The sequence below is a fragment of the Astyanax mexicanus genome, chromosome 10 (genome assembly GCF_023375975.1).
Source record: "Astyanax mexicanus isolate ESR-SI-001 chromosome 10, AstMex3_surface, whole genome shotgun sequence".
Classification (NCBI taxonomy): Eukaryota; Metazoa; Chordata; class Actinopteri; order Characiformes; family Acestrorhamphidae; genus Astyanax; species Astyanax mexicanus.
Genome location: NC_064417.1, coordinates 5,281,665 through 5,308,371, shown reverse-complemented (window position 1 = coordinate 5,308,371; position 26,707 = coordinate 5,281,665). Strand labels below are relative to the sequence as shown.

The 26,707-nt window shown below is 35.8% G+C and overlaps 1 protein-coding gene across 1 annotated transcript in view; it reads left to right on the top strand.

Annotated features, from left to right (window-relative positions):
• Positions 1-13,919: 13,919 nt before the first annotated feature.
• syt9b (synaptotagmin IXb) overlaps positions 13,920-26,707 on the top strand; it is a 58,672-nt gene continuing 45,884 nt past the window's right edge. Inside the window, exon 1 of the mRNA XM_022683818.2 lies at positions 13,920-14,507. Coding sequence (XP_022539539.1) covers positions 14,360-14,507 — 148 coding nt within the window. The 5' untranslated portion in view covers positions 13,920-14,359. The remainder of the gene's footprint in view (positions 14,508-26,707) is intronic.

Sequence of the window (26,707 nt, the reverse complement as noted above, 5' to 3'; positions counted from 1 at the left end):
TCTGCCCTTTTTGATTTGAATTTGTTGCTGATGTCATTAACAGTTTTTTGTGGTCTTTCTTTACAGCACTCACAATGTTTCTATCAGCAACTTCTGTAGTTTTCCTTGGTTTACCTGTTTTACATCTGTCACATAGTACACCAGTGATGACTTTCTTCTTCAGGACATTTCTAACTGTTGTTCAGGCTATGGCCAAATTTTGTGCTTTAATGGTTCTGATTGATTATCTGTCTTCCCTCAGCTTCACGTAATTACACTTTGGGCGTGCGTTTCTATGGAGATCCATGTAAACACAACAGCAAGTGGAAATGGAGGAGCTACTGAACCTTGTGATGTCATGTGATCGAGAAAGCCTAAAAACTCACTGGTCCCCCTGTTTTTTTTAATTGCAGTCCAGATGCAAGAGTTTATCACTGAGAACGTCCCCCTGAAAAACTAATACAGTTCAGATAGGGCTTATGACTAAATTTGATGCTGTACGCCTGAATTCATAACTGTTATAGTGAGTTTAGTACTGTAAGATACTATTAATAGTAAATTCAGTGTATTATGCAAATTTTGTACATTAACGATGAACTGATTTGGGCGTTGAGTTTATTGAACACAGTAGGGTAGAATTTGAGGCAGTTCTGCTGATTGACTCTGCTGGGTTTAGTTTTCTGTCTGTATTAAATTCTGTCAGATGTTTTTTTATGAATTACAGCTCAGCGCTGAATGAACGCATGTGCCATGGGAACGAATTATAAGCCTGCGATAATATTTTTTTAACCTTGTTACCGACGGAGCTTAACACCTCTACCAGAGGCGGCCCTGTTGCCATGGGAACAGCGCGCGGCGATGGTGCGTTAGGCTCTCTCGGGACGTGGCCTTTAGAAGTGAACATGCACACGGCCTGTCGACAACACGCTGTTGTTATGGGAGATCATTGAAAAATGAATAGGTCCTATATTTAGGGTGACTGTATATGGAGTCTATTTTTTATTTAGTCAGAAAAGTTTTATTTTAAACATTAAAAACATCAGCACAGTGTGCTCCAACACGCTGCTGCTCACTGAGACCACACAACATCTACACTGCTGTATATTTAACTACTCAGAGACTGACAGCAACATACACCAGCTCTGTGACTGCGGTTAGATATTTATTTTTCTATTAACTTTATATAGAAATAGTGCTATTGCAATTTATAAGCTTTTTCCAATTTTCCAAGCTACATAAGCCATATTTGCTTCTTTTTTTGTGTCCATTCCCAATCTAAAACACTCCCAATCTAAAACGTCAGAATTAATTAAAAATAGTGGCTGGCTTTTTTCAGGCTTTTAGTTAAGTGCAATAGTTGTCATACAGTAAGTGCCCACACAAAACTAAAGTGGCCAAAATTCTCCCATAGGAAAGCATTAAAATGTGTCTAGAAAACAAAATTTTAATCATCCAATCTGCATGTTTTTTAGGCTACAAACACCAACTTTGGCACAGTTGTGGAACTAGTCATCTTTTTACATGAAATATATGTATAATTAGAGTTTTTGCAATTTCTTCTTATTATTGTATCTTTTTCTTCTTCCACAAGTTTTTGTGTAGTTAACTCAGGCCACAATTTTCGAGATGCAGAATTCGTTCCAACTTTATTGGCCCTATTTTACCTCGATTTAGGGGATGTTGGTGTGTCTTTGCTATCATGAGAGCACGAAAAATGTGCCTTGTGTGGCTTAAAACGCACAAAACACATGTACTAATGCTCTTAATTAACCATGGGTGTTTTTTTGGAGGGTGTAACATGAAAGAAACCAATCATTGTGACAGTTGTCATTCCCTTTAAGAGGCAGGTGAGTTCTGACTTTGACACTTTAGTATCTTAACAGCGCGGCGCTTTTGTGCGTCTCAGCAGAGACAGATACTGAGCTGCTTGTTTACGCTGTGAAGATACACCAGCAGCTCATTTAAGGGGAACAGCGATGTTATTTTATTCCTTATTCTGTTTATTGTTGAGTTAAAAGTCGGGTTTGCGAATGGACCAGTAGAAATGCTTCAAAATGTCCTGAAATAAACTCTTTTTTACTTATTTTTAATAATTAAATTTAATAATTATTTTTAGTTTTACTGTTGACTTATAAAATATAAAAAGTAGCCAAAACTCACATAGGAAATCACTGAAATGTGTCTTGAAACTTCTAACCAAAATGTCAAAAGTTAAATTTTTCCAGCTTTAAACAACAACTTCAGCTAAATTATGGGACTAATCATGCTTGTATACAGCTTTTGGGTAAATGTAATAACATTTGATAACATTTTTACAGTAAGCATCCAAAAAAAAGTGTCCAATAAGAAATGACTGAAATGTGTCTTAAAACTTTGAACCAAAATGTCAAATTTCTTAACAAGTCTATGAACGTTTATAAACACCAACACTGGCATTAAAACTTGCCTGACCAAAATGTCTCAGTCAATCACATTTTTACCCTCTCTACAGTTGCATCATCCTCTTTCATTTTTAAACGTCTCAACAGGCATCTATATTTGTGCTTCAGGCAATATAAACTTAACGAGACAACAGGGATTAAGCATTTGAAGGGCTGGATTTATAATACGATGCTGCACCTGGCTTACAGCTGAGAGACTGGGCTGAATATCTGCAGGGACTGTCCACATATTAAACTAGTGATAGACTGACTCCAGCTCATTATCCTCACAGTAGCTGACATCCTAATGGAGATGAACATCAGCAGCTGTTTAACATTAAAGCATATTTACAAGATCCTAGATCCTATAAAGAGGACAGAAATGCACAATTTTAACAGAAGACTCTGGAAGCATGCATAGATGAGAAAAACTTGCTGTGATATATCCCAATTGATTGCATTTTTCATTTTGAGCACTAAAACTATAATAGATTTATATTTATATATATTTTTTTTCTGTCAATTTAGCTGGTCCAATTGTCCCATGCATTTAGCTGCTACGCAGCTGTATATCCCCCAAACACTGTGGTGCCTCAACACAAGGAGGGTGAAGACCAGCACATGCTTCCTCCAAAACATGTGAAGCCAATCATGTCTCTTTTTGAACTGCTGCTGATGCAGCATTGCCTACCGTCTTGGCTACCATCTACACACCCAAAGAGAACAAGGTTAATTGTGCTCTCTCATGGCTCCGGCATCTGCTGGCAAGCTGCATGACCGGGATTCGAACCAGCAATCTCCTGATAATAGCGCTTTTCCTTAAGGGTCAGATTGATGAATCTTTAAAACACTGCTGGAACCCTATTTCTGTAACATTTCAAGAGAACCCTGCTGGAATCACGTCAAAACATTGCTAAACGTTCTTTTAACATTTTCTGTTAGCTGTGGTGCAGCTATTAGCTGAAACAAACTACTTTTACTGTTACACGTCACCTTCTGAACTTAGCAGTGCATTCTATGCATTTGCACCACCAAAAAAACATTAAAAAAACTGGCATTGTGAAAACAGTGATGCTGAAAATGGATGCTGGAGCTACAATTGGTAAAATGATTAAAATATTTAAAAAAAAATAACATGTAGAAGTTTCCATATTAATCAGATTAATTTGATTGTTTATGATGAGAGTACTAAAAAAATTTTGACAAAAGATTGACTAGTACAGACTAGTAGCTCTCCAGCCCAGAGGGTTGTTGAACCCAATTGCAGAACAGTTGATCTCAAAGCAGGTAAAACCAAAAAGAAAGAAAAAAATAATAATAATAAATAGTGAATAAGGACATGGCTGAGAAAAAGCGCCCTTTTAGGGAGATATGGAGCCCAAGAAGGGGAAGAAAAAAAAAAGGGAACGGTGGAAACTAAAGTCGTAAACAAAGAGACAGGGGAAGCACGTAAACAAAAGCTCACCAGAGAATCATTTTATATTTTAGAATTTTTCATTATTGTTTATTATAGTTCAAATAACCTCACAGGCCAGATTGCTGACCCCTGGCCTAGATAGAAGACATGGGTGGAGTCAACCCTTTGGGCAACCTGACGGGCAAACTGGCATTGCTCCTTTTGGAATATAATAGAATACAACAACAAGAAAATGTTTTTTCACAAGTAAAAGGTCATTTATAATTTTTTCAAACAAGTAAATTTACAGGGTGTTTACATGCTAATATTTTGAACAGAAAAAAAATTAAAGCAAATGAATTTGACTAGACACAAAGAAATTAGCTTCAGCTATCAAATGCACCATATGTCAGATTGAGCTGTACAGTAGACAGTAGACAGCAGGAGTTGCTACCTGATTCATGAACACTGCAGATTCAATAAAGCACCAAGGCGAACGCAATTTCTGTGCATCTCAATGCCATTATAAATTCCACAGTGACACGTGGTGGATGCTGACACTAAACGTACAGAGAAACGCCGAGCATTAGCATCTAGTCAAAGACAACATAGAGTTATATTAGTAAAAATAAAATACCTCAATTAATAGCTAAATAAAATAATGTAACATTCTATAAAATAATGTTAAAATTGACTGTAGAAAATGTATAAACTGAGGCAAACCATGCAAAATTCTTGTAAAGCTACCTTTCTGGCCTGGAAAACCAAGTTACAACGTACAAGACTAAGAGCTCTATTGTACAAACTGCACAAGCCTCGTCATGATGCTCATTACTATCTTACACCCTCTCAACAGTCTATTTTCAGGCCTTGCATCAGAGTTTAGGAATAAATCCACACTGATGGGCATGGTGGTCTGGAAGTGTGGTGTGTTAAGGTAGATTTCTGGTGTGTTTCTATATATTTTTGTGGCGGAAAACACAGGAGCTCCACTGACTGATTAAAACCCTGACAACAGCCAATCATCAGAGTCCATTCCTGTAGGTGCTAAAAAAAATGTTATAAAATAACAGTGCTGTTCTCTTAAATGAGCTGCTGGTGTATCTTCACAGTGTGAACACTCAGGTCATATCTTACCTTCCTCTTAAAGGGAATGTGAGGCAACTGACACACTGATTGGTTTATTTCACGTTACGCCCCAAATAAACACACCCATGATTAATTAAGAGAATTAATACATATTTTGGCTTGTTTAAGACTTTTTGTTGACTTCATAATTGTTTATGCATAAGGCACTACATATCATAGTTATGATGTCTTCCATATTATTAATCTACAATGAAGAAAATCATAAAAATAAAGACTAAAACAAGAAAAACCCATTAAATTAGAAGGGGTTTGTAAGTAATTTTGACTTGTACAGTGAATTAGTCAATTAGTTTAGTTTATCCTTTTGATGCTGCAGTGGTAAAAAAACAACAAGCACACCTCAAACTTTCCTCCAAAACAACCAGAGAGTTTTCAGGGTCAAAAAGAATATTTTGGCTGGCCTGTAAATCACCCAGGCTGAACCCCGCTGAGCAGAGCTTCACTCACTGAAGACGAGAGGCAATACATCCCTGAAAACAGCAGGAACTGAAAATAGCTGTATTTACAGGCCTTGCAGAAGGTCAGCAGGGAAGATGCCCAGTGTCCAGTGATGTTAGTGGGGTTTACACACACCAGGCAGAGGCTTGCATTGCACCAGCTGCATACAACTGTGTGGGAATTTACAATTTACAGTAGTCATTTTATTTTATTAATTCTTCCCATTCTTATTATTAAACTAATATCATCAGTGTTAAACTAATATTGTGTATAATAAAGTGATAAAAAGAGAAATTCCCAAGTAAAAAAACAACTGTTTCAGGTGTTATCTTGTCTATCTCCAAGTTGTGCAACAATACAAGTTTTAATATTTTAATATTCTCTACACATTTTCCACACTATTGGGGACAGGTGAGGACAGGTGAGCGACCCCTTCTGCTATACATACAGGTGCATCTAAAACAAATTAGAATATAATTGAAAAGTTATTCCAAACACAACTTGGAGGTCAGACTGTTTAACTATAAAAAGCCAAATGTTAGTTTTTCTCTTTCAGTCCTTTTCTTTTAGGGATTTTTCTTTTGTTTGTTTTTCTCCAGCAATGACGCAATAAAGTTTGGCTGAATTTACATGTTTCAGAAGTGCCAACTGTTACACATGAATAAAATGGTTTGAAGAAGAATTAACTGAAGAACAGCAACTGTGCCGACAGATTACAGTAAAGTCCTGTGCAACCATCTGACACATTCAAAATATATATAAATATAAATAAATACGCAGCAGCGTTTGTTTGAGTGGTAGAACTCAAAAAAGTCACAGCAACAGTGCAGTTTAAAATAAAAGGAATTGAATATATAATACTCAATGTTTTGTTTTGTCAGTAAAAACAGTAAAACTGTTCTCTTTCTGTTACATAGAAAACTGTGGTGTTAATTAAGAACCTTTAAAGAATGAGTGTAAATCCAACACACCCTTTACCAAATGAATAAATAAATAAATAATTAAATATATTCGCAAGTGGCGATCATCAGGATCCGAACACTATAAATAATTTTGTACAGTTTAGATAAACATTGATGTATTGATGATTGCTTTTAAGGCAGAACTTCATATCAAGTCAAAAAATGAGTTATAATTTTGGAACACAATTTCAGAATATATCATAAAGCTACAGAAACAGCTGTAAACAAAATTACTCTGCACTGATTATTTATGTACTTTACCCATAAGACACAAAAAAAAAACACCAATCTCAAAATTATTTTAAGATTGCAAAATTTGTCTTGATTTGTGAAAATCTGATAAAAACTATTGACTATTTTAAAAAAATCCAACTTTAATAAATATCAGCCATATTTTTTTCCAATCGAGTTATGCTAAATAAGGTCCTTATCAAATGAGCCAGTGCAGCAGACAAAGACTTAACTCAGTTGACCAAGTGGTTGTTGAAAAATAGATTTTTCTTTTATTTTTGTCTAAAGAATCATGTGTTTATTGAAAAGTTTTATTTTGACCTTTAACCATTTATGTGAACTAAGTTCTTATTTGTAATAATGTTCTACAGAAAGGTGTTTGTTTTTCTGGTTTATTATTGTTTATTAGAGCTGATTAAATGATATATATTGAGTTTAAAACTTTCTGTCCTATTTTCAGTTCACATGGCTAAAGATGCACTCTTTAAATATGTTTTTAAATATTAATTATATTATTTCTAAAGTAGGTGCAGTGTTTTCCTGGAAGATCATGCTTCCCTCTGCTGACAACTTTTATAGAGATGCAGATTTCATTTTTCAGCAGGACTTGGCACACTGCCCACACTGCCAAAAATAAAAGTACCAACTGGTTTTATTGTATAATATTCTAATATTCTAATTAGACACTGATTTGGGGGTTTTCATTGGCTGTATGCCATAATCATCAACAATAAAAATAAATAAAAAATAAATTGACTGTGGTTGAAATCCTGGAATTGTGTAAAATATGCAGTATGTAAATGTGTTGGGAAATGGTTTCACAGGACTGGTGGTTTCTCTGTGTCAGCACAGTGAGAATCACATCACAGTGTGGACTGTATCTCTCTGGCCTCTGGCTGCTCTGAACACACAGTGGCTGGATGAGCTTTTCTCTCTTTAACCAGCAGGAGATGAGTCTAATGCCTCAGGCTTCAGAGACTCCCACATTAAGAAGAAGACACACTCTCTCCAGATCCTGAAACCTGATTGTCTGGAGTCACAACGTTGCATCACTCAACCATGACAGCAGGACTTTATAACTCTACTCTATATATGACTGTAAATTGAATAGAATTCAACCATAGAAAATAAAGATTATTTAAAGGAAGACTGTATGAAAAAAAAAAAATTGGCATAGGATCTTATCATTACATAGAGGCTTTAATTGTAAGTGTTTTTTTTTTGTTGTTGTTGTTTTTTTACATTTGCTGGAAGGCAAGAGTGCACTGACCAGTTATTATAAAGCCACCGTGAACACAGTTATGGTTTTAGTTGTCCAACAAAAAAAATCTAAAAATATAAAAATGACCCGAGACAAATATACACAAACATATATACTAGTGCATTTCAAAAATAATAATATCATTGAAAAGTTACTTTATTTAAGTAATTCAGTTAAAAATATGAAACTTATATACTGTATTATATAGATGTATTACACACAGAGTGATCTATTTTAATTTATTTTATTGTTGATGATTTAGGCTTACAACCAATAAAAAATAAAAATAAAAATCAGTGTCTTATTAGAATATTAGTATATTATAAAACAAGACCAGTTGATACTTTTGGCAGTGTGGGCAGTGTGCTGGAATTCCTGCTGGAAAATGAAATCCACATCCCTGTAAAAGTTGTCAGCAGATGGCATGAAGTCATGAAGTGCTGTGAGATTACAAGGAATAACGCTTTGTAATGTGGATAAACCAGGCAATACTTAGAGAGGTGTGTGTGTGTGGAATTAAGGTGTATTTATAGTGATGTGAACAGGTGAAACAAACACTCCGGTGATTGACTTCCGGGTGGTGTTCCTTTGGACACACACATGGCTTTTTATTATGTAAAGTGATATCTCTGATTGACTTGTACAGGTCCTTAAGTGAAAAGAGTGGTGCAAATCCAGTGCTCTGTTGATCAATGTTTTAATGTTGGGAAATAAAGCATAAACGGATCTGGTAGGGTGGGTTTTGGGCCTGTGGTTCTCTTTCTCCGTCATTCCATTGGCTGTAGGTAACCATTGGCTGTAGGTAACCATTGGCTGGTAACCATTGGCTGGTAACCATTGGCTGGTAACCATTGGCTGTAGGTAACCGCTGCTCCTGACTCCCTGCTCCTGATTTCATACATTCTAATAACCTACAGAATGTAATATTTATAGTCAGACAAATGCAGCCCTGTGCAAAAGTCATTCATATTTTCCTTTATTTAATTTATTTTCTTCACATTTTTAGGAAATTAATACAGTTGCAACAAATAGTATGTGGGTATGTGGGATTACTTGGATTTCTGCATAAATTGATCATTAAATCTGCTTAAAATAATACCACACAAAATGGTATGTAATGGCATACCAAGTACAGTATTAATTGTAATAATATTTGTTTCAAATATTTAATATATAAATACAATTTTTTTTTAACAATTTGTGTTTTAATATATTTAATATTTGCTGCAAATATTATTAATGCTAATATAAATAATGCTAATAAACCAACAGCTTTGTTAGCAAGCTATGATAAAGTCTCTTAAACAAAACGTATTTTAAAGTATTTTAAACAAAGTTTGTTAAAATTTTTGTTTATATATATTAAGTAATTGAAGTAAATATTATTAACATTACTACTGTACTCATACTGTATATGTTACTACTATATATATAAAATCAGAAAATATCATTGTCATAATATTCTCTCTCTCTCTCTCTCTCTCTCTCTCTCTCTCTCTCTCTCTCTCTCTCTCTCTCTCTCACACACACACACACACAAACACACACACACACACATACACTCACAAGAACCAGAAAAACCAGACTACTTATACAACAGAACAATCTGCTTGTACAAAAAATAGGAAAGTAAAAAAAAAATAAAAAAGTTCATAATTTATTTATATTGAAAGATGCAAAAAAAAAAAAAATTAAAATCATGTAAGACCTGGTAGACCATTCAAACTGCCCACATCAGAAACAAAAACGCTCAAAACTCTCATCTCCGAGAAAGAGAAGAAAATCAAGCTCGACTCGCACTTCAGATCTGAAAACTTTCCCAAGTCTTTGTGTCCTTCCTTCCACTGTGAGCAAATGACTCAGAGCTGTGGGTCTGAAAGAATGTAGAGCTGATCAAGAAATTCTTCCTAAGTAAAGGGAACTGAAGCTGCTGCTGTTCCCGGAGCAAATAATGTCCACTACCTTTATGGTGGGAAGAAGAAAATGCTTTGAAGATTTCAAAACACCCACCACCGTGTTTAACAGATTAACCCTTGTGTGGTGTTCATATTTTTGTTACTCGTTTACTTTGTTACTTGTATTTAATTCAGCAAAATTAAGCAATTTTACATTAAAATGCTTTACACATGCTTGCTTCACCTAAATTGCAAGCAATATAAACAGCTTACATAGTTAATATTTGCCCTTTACCTTTCTTATGTTACATTTCTTTCAAAAAGTGCTACTCTTTTTTTAATTAGTTTTTTAATAAAATGTAAAAGAAAATGAGGAAGATGAGGCCCTAAAACATTCAAACATCTGACATTAGATGTGGTTGATATGGCATCCATTTTATTTTTTTATTTTATTTTGTGTTTTATGTCTATTTTTTTTATTAGGCATGTATAAATGACTAAAGATCCAAGTGCTCAAAAAAAGTCAAAAAAGTGAGTTGAGTAGAAGTTAAAGTGTTCATTAGGCCTCACACTTAAGTGAAAGTACTAGAGTATCAAAACTTTTTTTGTGTTATTTTGACTGGAAATGAAGTAAATATACGTCTACAGCACTGCAGATCAGCATTAGATAGATTTATATATATATATATGTATATATTGTATTTGTATATATGTAATTAGTGTATACTCCATGTTTTGTATGTGTGAGAGAGAGAGAGAGAGAAAGAGAGAGAGAGAGAGAGAGAGAGAGAGAGAGAGAGAGTTTGAGCAAACACTCATTAAGGCACACTTTCCTATTATAGAAGTGTCTCAGTATGTGTGTGTTTAAGTTTCAGCTTTAAGCCCCTGTGTGTGATGCCACCTTTAGAGATGCATGAATAGTTTATGTGGCAGCACAGTGGCAGCACAGGGAGTCTCTCTGTGAGGAACTTCGCTGTTAGTTGCCATAGACGACAAGAGACATGCGAAAGAAAAAAAGAAGAGAAGAAGAGAAGAAAAGAAATAACTTTACCTTTTGTAGCACTGAAGAGTGAAAAACATGAAGCCTTCGTTCAGCTTCATTTACGTTCATTCAGCCTTTCTCACTGAAACTTTTGATATTAGAATCTGTTTCAAAGCTTTTGTGTGTGATGGAAATACATTTTTTAAAGCAGCAATTTAAAAAAAAATGTAAAGCAGCAATCCTTAAGATTTTCCCTTTTAAATAGAAAGCAATAATATGATTACACCTGGGGATAGAATACTCAAATAAGTGGTATCCATTTACTTCTGCAACCATCCCTGGATGAACTATAAAGATGAAAATATATATAATTATTTAGTAACCAGAATATGTATGTTCGATTCTTCAAAGAAGCACCTCTTGACAGTTTTGCACATCTTTGCTGGATTTTCTCAGTTAGTTTTATGAGGTAGAGTCACCTGGAATTCAGGCTTTCAGTTAACAGCTGTGCTGAACTCGTCAAGAGTTAATTACTTGAATTTCTTGTCTCTTAATAAAGTGTTTGAGAGCATCAGTTGTAAAGTTGTGAAGAGGTAGAGTTACAGGTATACAGTGAATAATAGCTCTATTCGAGTAATTTTCTAATCCAGATTATGAGAAGAACTACTCAACAAAACATTTCAAGTATTTTGAGTCACAAAGACCATCAAAAATGTTATGATGAAACTGGCTCTCATCAGGAATACCCTAGGAAAAGAGGACCACCACTTACCAGCCTCAGAAACATTAAATAAGAGGACCTAAATGCTTCACAGAAAAGGTTGGCTTGTTTATTAATTTTAAGTTACTCCATGATTCCTTCACAGTTTGGATGACTTCAGTATTCAGTATGTATGATAAAAACATTGAATGATGAGAAGATATGTCCAAACTTTTGACTGGTACTGTATTCCGTTTTTTTCAGGGAGTTATTGTGGCCACATCATGTGTTCCTGACCGCTTTTGCAGTTGACCTAAGTGACCATGATGCTGCTAATGACACTGATACAACAGCTTCTGCGAACATGGAGATATTAAAAGAACTCAGTGTATAGTTAAAACAAAGAAGTGCAGAGCTAGAACTGAAGAGAGCCTTCACGATAAAAGAGAGCACAGAGAGTAGTGCACTATATGACTCCGTGGCACAGCCTAAACTTTTGATCTTAAAAGCATTTTTCCCATTTAAACATTACTTTTACTTTTGTACTTTAAGTAGTTTGGAAACCAGTACTTTTATACTTTTACTTAAATAGTAAAAAGCTTGAATTGATACTTCAAATTCTAAAGAAGTATTTTAAACCCTAGTATTTATACATCTACCTACAGAGTAATGAATGTGTTTATTGTATATTTCTTTGGTCTTCAGTTTATTTATTAAGGGACGTAAGAGTTTAAAGGGTCTTGTGTTTTTATTATATTGGTCTATTTACTTTTGGTTTCACACTGCAGTTAAGTGAGCAGACAAAATAACTTTACTACTTCTTATCATCATCATCTTTTACAAGGGTGGTGTCTAATTATACTTAACACTAATTGTTTTTTTATATTGATTTATGAAGACCTATTGACCTAAATAATTCTAGAAACAAAAATGAAGTTTAGTTCATTGTACAGTATTAAGTGTAAGTAATGTATTATCAACTTGCTGCCCACTGCACTGTTTACTGTCAGTTTAATTAAACTCAGACAGTCTCATTTGTGGTTTGATTCCAGCTGGTCTTCTCTTCCTGGGCCGGAGCCAGAGCTATTAAACAAAGCAGAAGGAAACTCAGGAGAGTTGTTTTGATCTGATCCTGTATTGATATTTTACCTTCCGCTGCTCGAGGCGGCAGATTAGCTTTGTTTTTGTTTCTTGTATTTCTCCCAGTAGCATGAAAAGCTCATTTTGAACAGTCTTTATAGACCTTTATTGTTTTTTTTTTAAATAGTTTTTAGACAATCTTTACACAATGAACATGAGGTTCTAGTGGTTTTATCTGATTTGATTTCTCTGATATAAGACTTTTTTTTTATATAAAGCCTGTAGGTCTGTATAAGTTGAATTTGTGTTACCTTAGACTTAAATTTACACTTAAACTAAAAAGACACACATTTGTTTTTTTTGTTAATTCAATTATACTTATAATATCAGTATTCTTTAACATTTGAGTGAATAATGTGTTTAATTTTGTTTGTTTTATAGTAGTTTAAACATATTTATTTTAACCACAAAATGAAGAGAATTAAATACATATTACATGGTGTTGGCTGAAACCTGATACAGTACCAGTTAAAAGTTTGAAAAGTTGCACACACCTCTTATTTTCATGTTTTTACACTGTAAATTTAATATTGAATACATTAAATCTATGTATATAGGAAGTCACCTGGAACAGTTTTCTCAGCGTCTTGAAGGAAGGAGTTTCTGGAGGTGCTGAACAATAGTTACTGATTTTTCTTCAGGCTGTGAAGCTCCAGCTCATCCCAATTAAATCACCTCAAATCACCATCTGAGTTCATCAGGTTTAGATCAAGAGAATAATGTGGAGGACAAACACTTTTTCTTACTGTTCACTACATAATTCCATAGGTGCCCCTTAATTGTTTTCACAGTAAAATATTAATCTACAGTGTAAATAAATTTAATAAAGGAAGAAATAAAGAAAAACATTGAATGAAAAAGTGTTTCCAAACTTTTGACTGGTACTGTAAGTCTGGGTAAGGCTTAAATGGGGGTGAAATTGGGATTGAGCATAAAATTATTAATTTAAACTTGAATTATACTCCTCCAATGATGACAAAAAATAAGAATGCTCTTTTGTCTGTCATCTATAATCCACAATCCATTTTTTAATTTTATATAACTTTTATATAGGTTTTATTTTTATTTCACAAACGCAAACCTGGCATGCTTTGCTTCAAGTAGAAGTGTATTTTTTTTTCTTTATTATACTTGACACCTCTGGTCATTTTATTCAGTAATTATTCAGTTTTGCATAAATCATACTTCGTTTATTTGAGCTCAAACCCAAACTGTGGGTTTACAGTAAAGTGAAAGCAATCACGTTTCTTGCTTGGAACCAATGAAATGCGATGAAACGCTCCAGTGAAGTGTGTGGTCTTACTGGATAATTCTGAGTGGGAGGGAGGGGCTCGCGCGTGTGGAGCTTTTGGAGTGGTGCTGGAGAAGTCCAGGGCTCGAGACAGGGCTCGCGGAGAAGAGACAGCAAGTCTGGTGAGACGCGCATCTTCTTTATTGAGAATCCTCCGCGCAGATTCAGCGCAGTTTCAGCACCAGCGCTCCGCGGACAGCGACCGGGACCGCGCAGATTCAATCTCACTACAGCGGCACTTTTTTAACGGGAGCCAGTTGGATACTGTTTTTGCGCGGTTTGGCGCAAAAGAGATTTGGGCGCAGATCACGCTGAGGCGCAGCTGTTTGCGCAGTTTCACGCGAGTTGAAGCGCTCTGAGGTTTGATGTGATGCCATTCGCAGCTGGATATCTGCCATAGGCTGCCGTGGAAACGCGCGGAGCCAATCGCTCCGGTATGAAGTGCGCTTCTCCAGCAGCGCTGCCGCTCTGAGCAGGGATCGCCTGTCCGTCCGGGGGGAGGATGCTGTTAGGAAATGCCTGGAGAAAGAGAGGATGAGATTTGTCGAAAGGCGCTGGAACTACTGACCGAGTTGTGCTCCTCTGGAGAAGTGCAGAATGACAACTGCATGGATTTTATCTACTACTTCCGAGACCTGGGCAGACCGAGGTACTCGGACTCAGGTAAGAACCAGCATTTCTTTTCTTCTTCTTCTTCTTTTTCTTCTCTTTTGCTTCCACTTTTGCTCTTCTGCCAAGTTTTGTAAGATCTTACTGCCTTATCTTCCTAAACTGTTTCCAGACAGAACCTTACTATTGAGAAAATTTCAAAAACAGAAGTGTTTAATTAACTCTGTTAATGTTGCTAGAATGGTATTGCTGTTGTTGTTGTGAAAATAGCACCCATCTGAGCCATACATATAATATAGTCGTTACATCAATAAGCTAACTTCATATCTTCTTAACTTTCTATGGAAATCATTGTAAAAAACAAAAAAAACTTATTTCAGGTCTTTTGGAGAATTTCCATTGGTCCATTCATTGTCCATTGTGACACAGTGTAAGAGACAGTTTAAGTGTTCAAACTATAGAGATACATGTTTTTCTCTGGACAGCGACAATATGGAATTTAAAAAAAAATCTGAAATTCAGTGTGCAAAAATAAATAAATAAATAACTCCGAAGGATTTACTGTCTGTGGCAGTAAGACCCTTGGGAAATTAATTTAAGACATTTTAAGACAAATTAAGAGCATTTTTGGATTCCTGCAACAAAAGGTTCCTCTACTGGTCCCAGGCAGAATGAAAACAGATGAAAACAATATAAGGATGCTCTTTTGTCTACCATCTAGAAACCATAAGAATAAAAAATGAAATAAAAAAATTATAGAAAAAGTGAATAAATTAATAAAAATATGTGGCTTGTATTTTCATGTTCACTGCAATGAAAACATTGTTATTTTTATTCTATATAACTTTTATACAGCTTTTTCTTATTTTTTTCCCTAAACCATTCCTAAGCAATTAAAGAAATTCTTCATTGTGTTGATTTTTTTTTTATCTCTGAAACGCAGGTTAACACTAAATATTAAATTGATTTTACACTGACAGTGTAAAACCCTTTTCTAACCCTGACATCAGCTTGAAACTTGTTGATGTAGCTTTAGAGTTAGCTCCTCCTCTCTCTTTACTGCTCCACAGCTCGCTTCACTCTGATACTATACACCCAGAGCTCTGTCCACAAATGGGTCTCAAATGACCGCTCTCATTGCATTGCAAAGCCATTTCCAGAGGCAGCTCTGGAGCTCTGTAAGAGAGAGCCATGGCTGGAGATGATGGACATGGTGAGTGAGAAGGCTAGAGCCCCACCCATTTACTGACAATAAGTGCTTTTACATCAGAAGCTGAGAGCATCCAGCTCCTCATCTCATCTGCTCCTTTTAAAACCACTCTCACTCAAAATTAAAACCACTTTCACAAAAAAATAATGAAACAGAAATGTTAAAAAAGCACACAACACCAATATTAATATTACAGACTTTACAGTAAGATTGCATGCTGAAAAGCTTACTTACAGCCTATGCCTCTTTGAGAAGAGAACTTTGGGCTGGAGTTTGGGCAGCTTTAACTTATCATAGAAAGCAAGTTTCCAATGTCCTATAAGTAGAGTGATAAAAGGATAAATAGAGTAAAGTGGAGGATATGGGTGGTGGAGGGGTCCCCCTCCCAAAACACATAACTGATTGGTGGAAACTTCACACTAGACCTCAAGCAGCTTGGACTGTGTGTCTCTCCACTCTTCCTCCAGACTCTGATCCCTTGATTTACAAATGAAATGTAAAATGTACTGATGATCAGTGATGGTTTGGAGAGACATGTCTGATATCTGCTGGTGTTGATCCACTGTGTTTTATTATCAAGTCTAAAGTCAGTGCAGTTTTGTTTTCCCACAAAATCTTACAGCACCTCATGCTTCACTCTGCTACTGACAACTTTTATGAAGATGTGGATTTCATTTTCCAGCAGGATTTGGCACACTGCCCACACTGCCAAAAGTACCAATTGGTCTTATATAATATTCTAATTTACTGAGACACTGATTGTTTGGGTTTTCATTGGCTGTAAGCCAAAATCATTAACAATGAAATAAATAAATGCTTAAAATAGATCACCCTGTGTGCAATACATCTATATAATATATGGGTTTCACATTTTGAACTGAATTACTAAAATATAGTAACTTTACAAAGATATATATATTTTTCAAGATGCACAAGTATCTTTCTCTGTGTTTGAGAAACTCTGAACCTTTGTTCCTTTCAGACTAGCCTCAGCCTTATTTGCTAAACTATTGACAGGGAACATTATGGAAACATTATGGAAACATTATGGAAACATTATGGAAAAATGCAAACCCCCAGACCCCACACTGGTAACAGTTGCTTCAATAAAATGAATCTGGTTCTTGTTCTCAGAGAACCCTCATCCTACCAGCTTTAACTGCATTAGCTATGCTTCAAAATACTTTACATAGCACTTGTTCAAATATTTATACTCTTCATATTTACATAAAAATATTACTTATCAATACTTATTCCATATGACCACAGTTCAGAGTAAATGACCCATTTACAGCTCCCTGCCCCACATTTTATACCAGCACTACAAACATCACATACCAACTGTAACTATGTGTTTGTGTGTGTGTGTGTGTGTGTGTGTGTGTGTGTTTGTGTGTGTGCGTGTTGTGTGTGTGTGTGTGTGTGTGTGTGTGTGTGTGTGTGTGTGTGTGTGTGTGTGTGTGTGTGTTTAATCGGGGACTACTATCACTAAGAGCTATTATTAGAATCTCATGAATTTGTTATAAATAGCAGCACATTAGTAGAGAACCCTTAACTTTAACCCTTTAACTGTGTTATTAAAGTAGGCACTGAATATTTGCATAACCTGATAATTTCATCACTACCGATCAGCAGAGGTACTGTTTCTCAGGCTTCACTAGAGGTCGCTGTGTCTGTCAGTAGTATGTTCTTATTAATCACTTTGTGCTGGGTGCCGAGTGGTCTAAAGCGCTGCCACTATGACAATAATTTATCGTCTTGCCAGACAGTTCTGGTGGAAACAGATTGAAATGAATTCTGCCGTAATTTGAGCAGCTGTGGTTTTATGTTTTTTGGATACAATCCGGATTAGCACCCGAACATCCCTTTCAGACAGCTTCCTCTTACAGCGTCCACAGTTAATCCTGTTGGATGTGGTTGGTCCTTCTTGGTGGTATGCTGACATTACCCTGGATACCGTGGCTCTTGATACATCACAAAGACTTGCTGTCTTGGTCACAGATGCGCCAGCAAGACGTGCACCAACAATTTGTCCTCTTTTGAACTCTGGTATGTCACCCATAATGTTATAGTGTGCATTGCAATATTTTGAGCAGAACTGTGCTCTTATCCTGCTAATTGAACCTTCACACTCTTACTGCTCTTACTGGTGCAATAATGTGCAATTAATGAAGATTGGCCACCAGGCTGCTCCAATTTAGCCATGAAACCTCCCACACTAAAATGATGACAGGTGTTTTAGTTTCATTGTCCTAACTAGAATGAAAAGAAAATGTAATTTATAGTGTATCAAGTGTTTAAAAAAGGTCAAAAACAAAGTCACAATATAAATGTTTAATGAATTCATCTTTCAAAATCAAAACATAGTCCACAGTTGATTCATCCCTGATCCATATGTTGATTCAATTGTAAATAAAGGCTGAAATGTCAGATGGGCAGATCAGATCAGAAATGATCTGATGGTTGATCTAGCTGATGTTGAGTGAGCAATCTTTCACAGGACTGTTTACTGTACTGTAAACCTTGTATTGCATCGATTTATGCCATTAAAAGGTCACGATTGTTTACTCTGGACAAAGGGCAGAATGTTTCAGTGTCAAAAAGTGTTACAGTCACACGACTCACTAGGACTTGGGCTGTCTGATGAGAAAATCAATGTAACATATATATTTTAGTAACAGTTTGACTGACCAGTCTAGTGCTTCACTATGCCAACTACTGTTTAACCTTTTAAACTCATATTATGTATGTAAGCTCTTTTTTTTTTTTTTTTTCATTTTTAACAACATTGCTCTGGCAAATATCATTAGTCTTATAGGCCTTAACATGGAACCCTGTGGGATTATACAAAATATTCTAAATTAAACACCAAATACTAAATGCTAATAACATTAACATTAGCTACATAATAAATCTAGAGTTTATTGTAATTAGTGAATCTCAAAAAATTATATCATTGAAAAGTTACTTTATTTCAGGAATTCAGTTGTAAAAATGTGAAACTCATATATTGTGTAGATGTATTGCACACAGAGTGATCTATTTTAAGTGTTTATTTATTTTATTGTTGATGATTATGGTTTGCAGCCAATATAAAAAAAATCAGTGTCTCAGGAAATTAGAATATTATATAAAACCAATTGGTACTTTTGGCAGTGTGGGCAGTGTGCCAAGTCCTGCTGGAAAATGAAATCTGCATCTCCATATTAATTGGGTGCATAGGGAAGCACAGTAGGGAAGTGCTGTAAGACGTGGATTTCATTTTACAGCAGTAATTGGCACACTGCCCACACTGCCAAAACTACCAATTGGTCTTCTAAATTATTGATTGGCTGTAAGCCATAATCATCAAAAAATAATTAATAAATAAATAAATAAATACATACTTAAAATAGATCCCTCTGTGTCTAAAACAACATCTATATAATATTTGAGTTTCACATTTTGGACTGTATTGCTGAAATAAAGTAAATTTTCAATGAAATTCTTATTTTTTGAGATGTGCTAGTAAATAACTGTTTTTAGTACAGTGGTAAGTGTGAAAGTGTGAAGTCATGATGCTGGAGCCATTATAGATGGAATTCATTAGGCTTTATTGAATTTGGTGCTGAGAACTCATTAGGCTTGATTTGATTATGTCACCTGCAGGACCTCGCTTAGATTTAACAATGTATTTAACCTGGACGTATTTGGCTAATTGTCTATATTTAAGCGGGAGGCTAAAGTGCTACCTTGTTGACCTGTAAAATATTGCTTATTTTAATAAAAAAATATTTAGTTTAAGCGGCTAATATAAAAGACTGAACTGCAGAGGATAAGTGCTACTATTTACAGTTCCAGCTCTGCACCCTGTCTGACATCTCCACTGTTTTTATGATATTGTAGCTGCCATAGCCAGAGGCGTCCACAATATCCCTGTGGGTTCCCCTGGGCCTTTAACCATCCGCTCGTTCCTTTCATCCTCCATTTCTCTCAGGAACACACGGAAGTCCACTGTAGCCACTAAATCACGCTGCCCCCCAACCCCCAGAAGTCTATAGATTGTCTTCAAAAGCTGGTTGTCCTGAGAGACCGCGGTATATTTGACATACGATAGCACTGCTGTTGAAGGCTTATTGAACCATGCTCACAATTCTTTTCCCCCAAGAGGAGTTATACACAGATCTAATGAAAGCGAGCAGCTGAGGCTGGCCCTGCTCCGGCCTCCGCAGGAAAGTCAGTGAATATATTGCCGACTCAAAGCGGACCCCCGTAACTCCTGAAGAAAATCCTTTATGGACCAAAAAGAGCCCTGTAATAGAGCCCAGGGGGTCGCCGCTGCGAGAGGTTAATAACACAATGCTGTAATATTGATGGGGCAGTGATACAAAGCTATGGACAAACATACTGACAGCTGTTCATTTCACTGAAGATTGTGAGAAGTGTGGAGAAGATCTCTGCAGGGTCATTGAGTACGAAGATAGTTTCAAATTTACCCCTGATCCCCAACATAAAAATAATGGCACAAAACTGTCACTGGGGTGGTACAGTTAAGGGCACAGTATTTCTTCAGTACTGCTAAATGCACACATGTCTTGCCCTTTTGGCGGTAACTTTGGTAACATGGGAGATTATTTAATAAAGATCTTTTAGATTGTAATACAGACTCTGATCCACTTCTATAGGGTGAGCTGCTGCCTCTCTGAGCAGATCTGATACTGAACTTCTCCCTACATTTCAGCTCCTGGACTCTTCTATTCATATCAGCTTCTCTCTCTCTGGGCTGGATTGCTAAGCCTGTGCATGAAAAACACGCCCCTTTATTATCATATAATGACAAGTAAAAACAGAAATAAAAAAATTGTGAAATAAATGAATGCAAAAATAAATACATCGGGAAATAAATAAATGCAGAAATAACCAAATTGGGAAATAAGAAGAAAAGAAACCTACTAATAACAATTTATAAATAAATTATGTATAGGTATTTATTTTTATATTAATTATAATTACTCTTTATCATTTTAATCACCCTATTACTTTTATCGAGTGATTTACTTATGTTTTTATTTATTAATTTTGGTTCTCCATAGACAAGAGTCCCGTTGCAACTTAAAAATGAAGAGTAATGCTTTAAATTAGTTGCTGTTTTTTTTGACATAGTTAATTTATAAAATATATGCTTATAGTTTACAATAACTATAATATATATTTCCTGATTAAATATTATGTAATGATTTACATGCACGTGTTGTCACCCCTTCTCTGAAGGATTAGAAGGGCCTCACTGCACACCACTGCACCACTGTAGTTCTTTTCTACAATTCTAAATTTGTATCATTTTACTTGTAGGTCTAGCTCAAATCTAAAGAAATCCTTTGGCTAAAAGCAAGTGATGCTTTTCTCTGTGAGCGTTTATCTTCTCTGAGGTTGAAAACCATTCTCTGGCCCTCAGTCAGCAGTTCAGCTCAATCCAGTGATCACACTCCTCTCCCATAACACTTGAAGGCCTCACCCCACACTTTTAAATTTAGATCAGCAGTTGACAGAGGTGGGAAACTCATCAGCTGCTGATAACGGAGAACAGAACAGAACAGAACAGAAGCATATGAGCGTAATGCCACATATACAATTATATATCATAACACACACCCAACACACAGTATTTACTGACCTGTGATTTCTTTTGGCTAATAAGATACCAATTGTCTGGTAGCATGTAAATTTGTTTATTATAGCAGTTGGCTAATATAATTCATATTATTCTATCATCTAGTACACATGTGTCAAACACAAGGACCGAGGGCCAAATGTGGCCCGCCACTTCCTTTTATGTGGCCCACGAGAACTTGTAAGATCTTAGTGTCTATAATAAATAGGTCAGAAGCGTGCTTTGACCAAAAACTACATTTCCCACAATGCTTGTCGATTGTGTTACCCGCGACAGTTACGGCTTACTGCCACTACACGGCGTAACTTCGTGGGTGGAATTGAGACATACAAATGTTTATCTCATAATGTCCAGATTTTGTAATTAAGCATCTAGTTTTATGCAAGGTGGTTGCAGTCAGTTTTTTTTTTTTTTTTTAGCAAAATGCTAAATCTGTCACATGTTCTTAGCAGCTCACAATTTTTGATTTTAAATTTATTAAGCCTCTTTTCAGTATCAAACGTTTTGATCAAAGTTAATATAACTTGTATTTGATGTCATTTCTATTCACTTGAATAGTTTGGTTCTTGATTGATGGAGGTTTTGGATTTCATAACATGACAAATTAATAGGATTTAAGTTAATAGAGCAATAAGCAAACATTTTTTTTCCATGCAATATGTTTGCAATATGTAATGTTTGATTAAATAATTAATATATTGAGAGTTATTTAACATGAAGGAGTAGTTACATTCATTTTATATTACATTTGGTTACATTTTTTTTTACATTTATAAGTAACATCTGGCCCTTAGAGGACAGCCAATATGCCAATGTGGCCCTCGGCCAAAATGAGTTTGACACCCCTGATCTAGTATCATCCCAAATGGTGATTAAGATTCTCATTGGCTAGTAACATTACTATTTGCTAGTAATATTTCCTTTAAGGAGTAACGTTGCAGTTGTCTACTAACATTCTTACTGGCTTGAATTATTCCCAGTAGTGAGTACAACCACAACTGTGTAGAAGAATTTGATTGGCTAGCAAGATTCCTAGTGGGTCGTATCATTCTTATTGGTATGTAAGCCAATTCCCACATATCTAACATAACTCAAACATCCAGCACACATTTTTATTCTCATTATTAAGTCAATTGCTGTTTCATTATTTTGAGATTCTAAGTCATTTTTGTGAGATACTTTCTCATTATTTTAAGAGTTTGTCTTATTATTTTGAGATACTAAGTCGTTATTTCGAGATGCTAAGTCATTATTTTGATATAGTAAATCATTATTTGGAGACACTAAATTGTTGTTTTGAGATACTAAGTCATTTTTTTAAGATACTTATTGTTCTTCCAGACCTTGGGAGCTATTTTATTGAGGCATGTCGGTGTGTCTTCAGGGCCCTAAAAATACACTTTGTGCTTCTCAAGACGTGCAAAAGGCATGAACTGTTTCTCTTAATTAATCACGGGTGTGTTTTGGGCTTAACATGACATAAACCAATCATAAACATGACATAAAACCAAAAGTGTGCCAGTTGCCATTCCCTTTAAGAGCTCTGACTTCGGCGTGTTCGCATCTTAACAACACGACACTTTTGAGCATCTCAGCAGAGGATACTGACTGGTGCATGTTCATGCTGTGAGGATACACCAGCAGCTCATTTAAGGGAAATAATGTTATTTTATTCTTTATTCTGTTTATTGTCGAGTTTAAAGTCGGGTTTGTGCTCTGCAGTGAGTCCTGACGATTGACTGTTGTCAGGGTTTTAATCAGTCAGTGGAGCTCATGTGTTATCTGAAATTTACCTGAACACACCTCACTTCCAGACCACCACTTACACCCATCAGTGTAGATTTATTAACTTTGACAATATTTAAACAGCCTGGACGCAAGACACTAAAATAGAGTGTTGATAGGGTGTGAGATAGCAACAAGCTTGGTGACGTGCCTTGCGCAGGGTGTAAGCTAGGGCCCCATTGTTGTTGTTGGCTTTTTAAATCCTTTCATGTCTGATTTCGCCTCTCTGTGTGATTGACTGCGTGTCATAGCTGGATTGTTGTGGATCTTGGTGATGTCATCTTTAAATTGAGGCTCAAAGCTGCAAAGCTGATCTTTTTTTGGCTTTTAGCTTCAGTACCCCTCTGCACTACGGCTCCCAGGTGCCGTGTCCTCTTCTCCTCGTCTAGCACTCTCCTCTCACATGCTGTCGGGGATAGAGTCAGAGTCTGGCTGCAGTGATCATAATGTTTTTATATGTTTTTTCATTATTCGTTCTCTGTACAGTCAGTGCTTATCTTTTTCTCTGGGTCATCATGATTTGGTAAGAGCTTTGTAAATTATCTTCCAAATAGTATCTCAACAGGTTAAGGAAGCTTACTGTCCATTGAGATTGCCTAAAAATGTAGCATTGCAATCTGTAGCTCACTTCCTGTTTTAGAGTTTCCTTCACAACTGATTTATTGCGTCACACTTGACTTTAAATCAATCCATTGCCTTTGGGATGATGTGGAGAACTACTGATTAACTATTTTAACATCATTTCATGTTGTTCTACTTGATTAGAAACTAGCATGAGTAGTGAGTAGAGTAGGGATCATTTTTATGCAGTAATGTGATACTATTTTTTAATTATATTTTAATAAATCAGAAGATTCCCTATCTAATCAATATTATATACTATTACTAATGGACCAAAATTTAAAACTAAATGAAATAATTGATAATCTCCAGAATATCCAAAATGAGAACTTTACAGATAATTAAAAAAAATATAAGTTGGTTCAACTCAAAGTTTGAATTGAAGGGATTTCTTTTGTGATTTGGAACTGGCTTGTCCCCAACAACCGTTCCTGCCCACCACATCAAGACAATACTTAATATAAAATCATGGACCTTTCATGTTGCTGCTTTATGTCTTCTTCTATTCACCAACAGAATACACAATGGTAATAACTGCACAACCATGCACAACCAGGCCAGGAGCCCTAAGATGAGACCCATTTTTATTTATTTGGTTTAAAACTCTTTTTCAAGCATACTTAACTTGCAAAGGATGCTACCAACACAAAAACAGAACAGAGACAAAATAGAAATAACACATAACGGGACAACCGTCTTTATTTTGTCAGAAAACTAATCACCTGCATGGCCTTGTGTGAAAGTTTAATCATATGCATGTCTCACAGTGTCAAATCTTCCCACCAAATCTGTTGATTCGTTCTGCTTGCAAGTATTTTCGTTGGATGATGAGTGTAGACATATACTGTAAATCATATTTAACTAACACAGCGTTTGAAGGATACCTGCCCAGTATTATTGCATTTTCCTGCACTTATTGTTCATGCACAGTGCTGAACACCATCAGCGTTCATCATCCAGTTCTGTTACTAAGTTTAGTGGTTCTGTTTTCTCTGTGATCTCGTGTGCATTAGGATTCAGTCCTGAACGTTTCTAGCTGGCCGATTTGCAATATTACAACCTCAGCGTGCCAGAGGGCAGCAAAACAAATCTTAACCCAAAGATCGATAAGAAGGAGGAGGAAATAAATAAATAAAAAAACAAACTGAGTGATCCTCGAGCACCAAAAACAAAATCAAAAGAACACAGAATTTTATGCACGCATGCAGGAGAAACTGATGAATGTGATTTGCATGACGGGGGGGATGGGGAGCATACAGCTATGCATGAAAGGCAAGATCTATAAAAAGTTATTCAGAGTGTTTGGAGGTAAAATGCACGAATATACAGAAGTCAGTTAGCATTAGAATTGTGCACAACTGTGGTCAATTGAATCAGATATTTAAAGCAGCCTTACTAGAATCTATGGTATTAGTTTGATCATATATATTTTTTTATTATTTTGTATTAAGCTAGTTAGTTTCCTTAGCTGAGAAGCTTAGTAGCCCTGCCCCATTGAAATAGCAATCCACCAAAGTCAGAGCACACCTGGCTCAGGGAATGGCGCCTTTTGGTGACACTTCATGAATGTCATGTCTATAGAAATTTTGGAAACACATTGGGACATATTTTAGCGACCTATAGGCGAAACCTCAACTAAGCACAGCGCAGCTTGATTTAAGGCCTGTCGGTGTGTCTTTACTATCATAACAGCAGGAAAAGTATGCCTTACACAGCTCAAAACGTGTAAAAGGCATGAGCTATTTTTCTCTCATAATTAATCATGGGTGTGTTTTGGGTGTAATGTGAAATTAACCAATCAGTGTGTCATTTGCCATTCCCTTTAAGAGCCAGGTGTGCTCTGACTTTGGCAGATTGCTATTTTACAGGGCAGGGCCTCTGCGCTTTACAGCAGAAGAAACTGATCTGCTGTCAGTCATGCTGGAACAGCAATGTTATTTTATTTAGTATTCTGTTTGTTGTTAATGTAAAAGTTGGGTTTGTACACCATCCTTGTTGTCAGGGTTTTAATCAGTCAGTGGTATTAGTCCAGATAAATTTACCTAAAAAAAACACCTTACTTCCAGACAATCACAATCATTAGCGTAAATATATTCCTGAACTTGTTGCTATTTTAATGGCGCAAAGCCGAGCAGTTCTGAGCACAGAGGGAAACTGTTCTTGTGGCTTTTCCACTTTAAAACTTCTTTGGACCGCCTTAAGCTTTAATTATGTTGCACATTCAATTTCATTGTGGAAATGCTCTTACTTTCACTATTAAACATATCTCTGAGTTCTAGTGTTGTTTTTCTATTATTAATAATACTAAGACTCTTCTAAAACAGAATAACATCTTTTCCATGACCACAGGCTGTGTCGTTTAGCAAATGAGAAGCTACTCACTGCATCAGTTAGGGTCATAGAAAGTGTCACTAATCTTTTTTAATGCATTGATAGTTAAAGGGTACATTAAATCAGAAGAGGTTGGTGCTAGTTTACCACCACCAACTTGCCATACACAGTACTGTGCAAAAGTTTTAGGCACCTAAGCCAGTTACACTAATCCGTTTATCTCAGCAATACGAGTGTTTCGCCTGAAAAAAACACCACATATGATTTAAACAGATGCACATAAACATAAATACAGTAAAACATAACAAGGAATTCTAAATTTCTAATTCTAGTTATAAGTATGTTATATCCAGCAGGTGTATATGTTAACATTGGTAAGCTCACATTTACCAAACCAGGTGTTGATTAATATGATGAGAACTGGAAATAACTCTATTAAACTCAGATGAGGAGGAGAGATTAGGAGATGTTTTAAGGAAAACAGGGCTGTAAAAGTTCCACTGCTTTTTGTAAAACTGCTATTTGTATTTATTGTAATGCAGAATGTAGTGTTTTACTGAGTTAATAAACAATTACTTCACAGATAAGAAGCTTTTACTTTACCAAAAATTACCACAGGTGCCTAAAACATTTGCACAATACTGTACAGTGTGTACA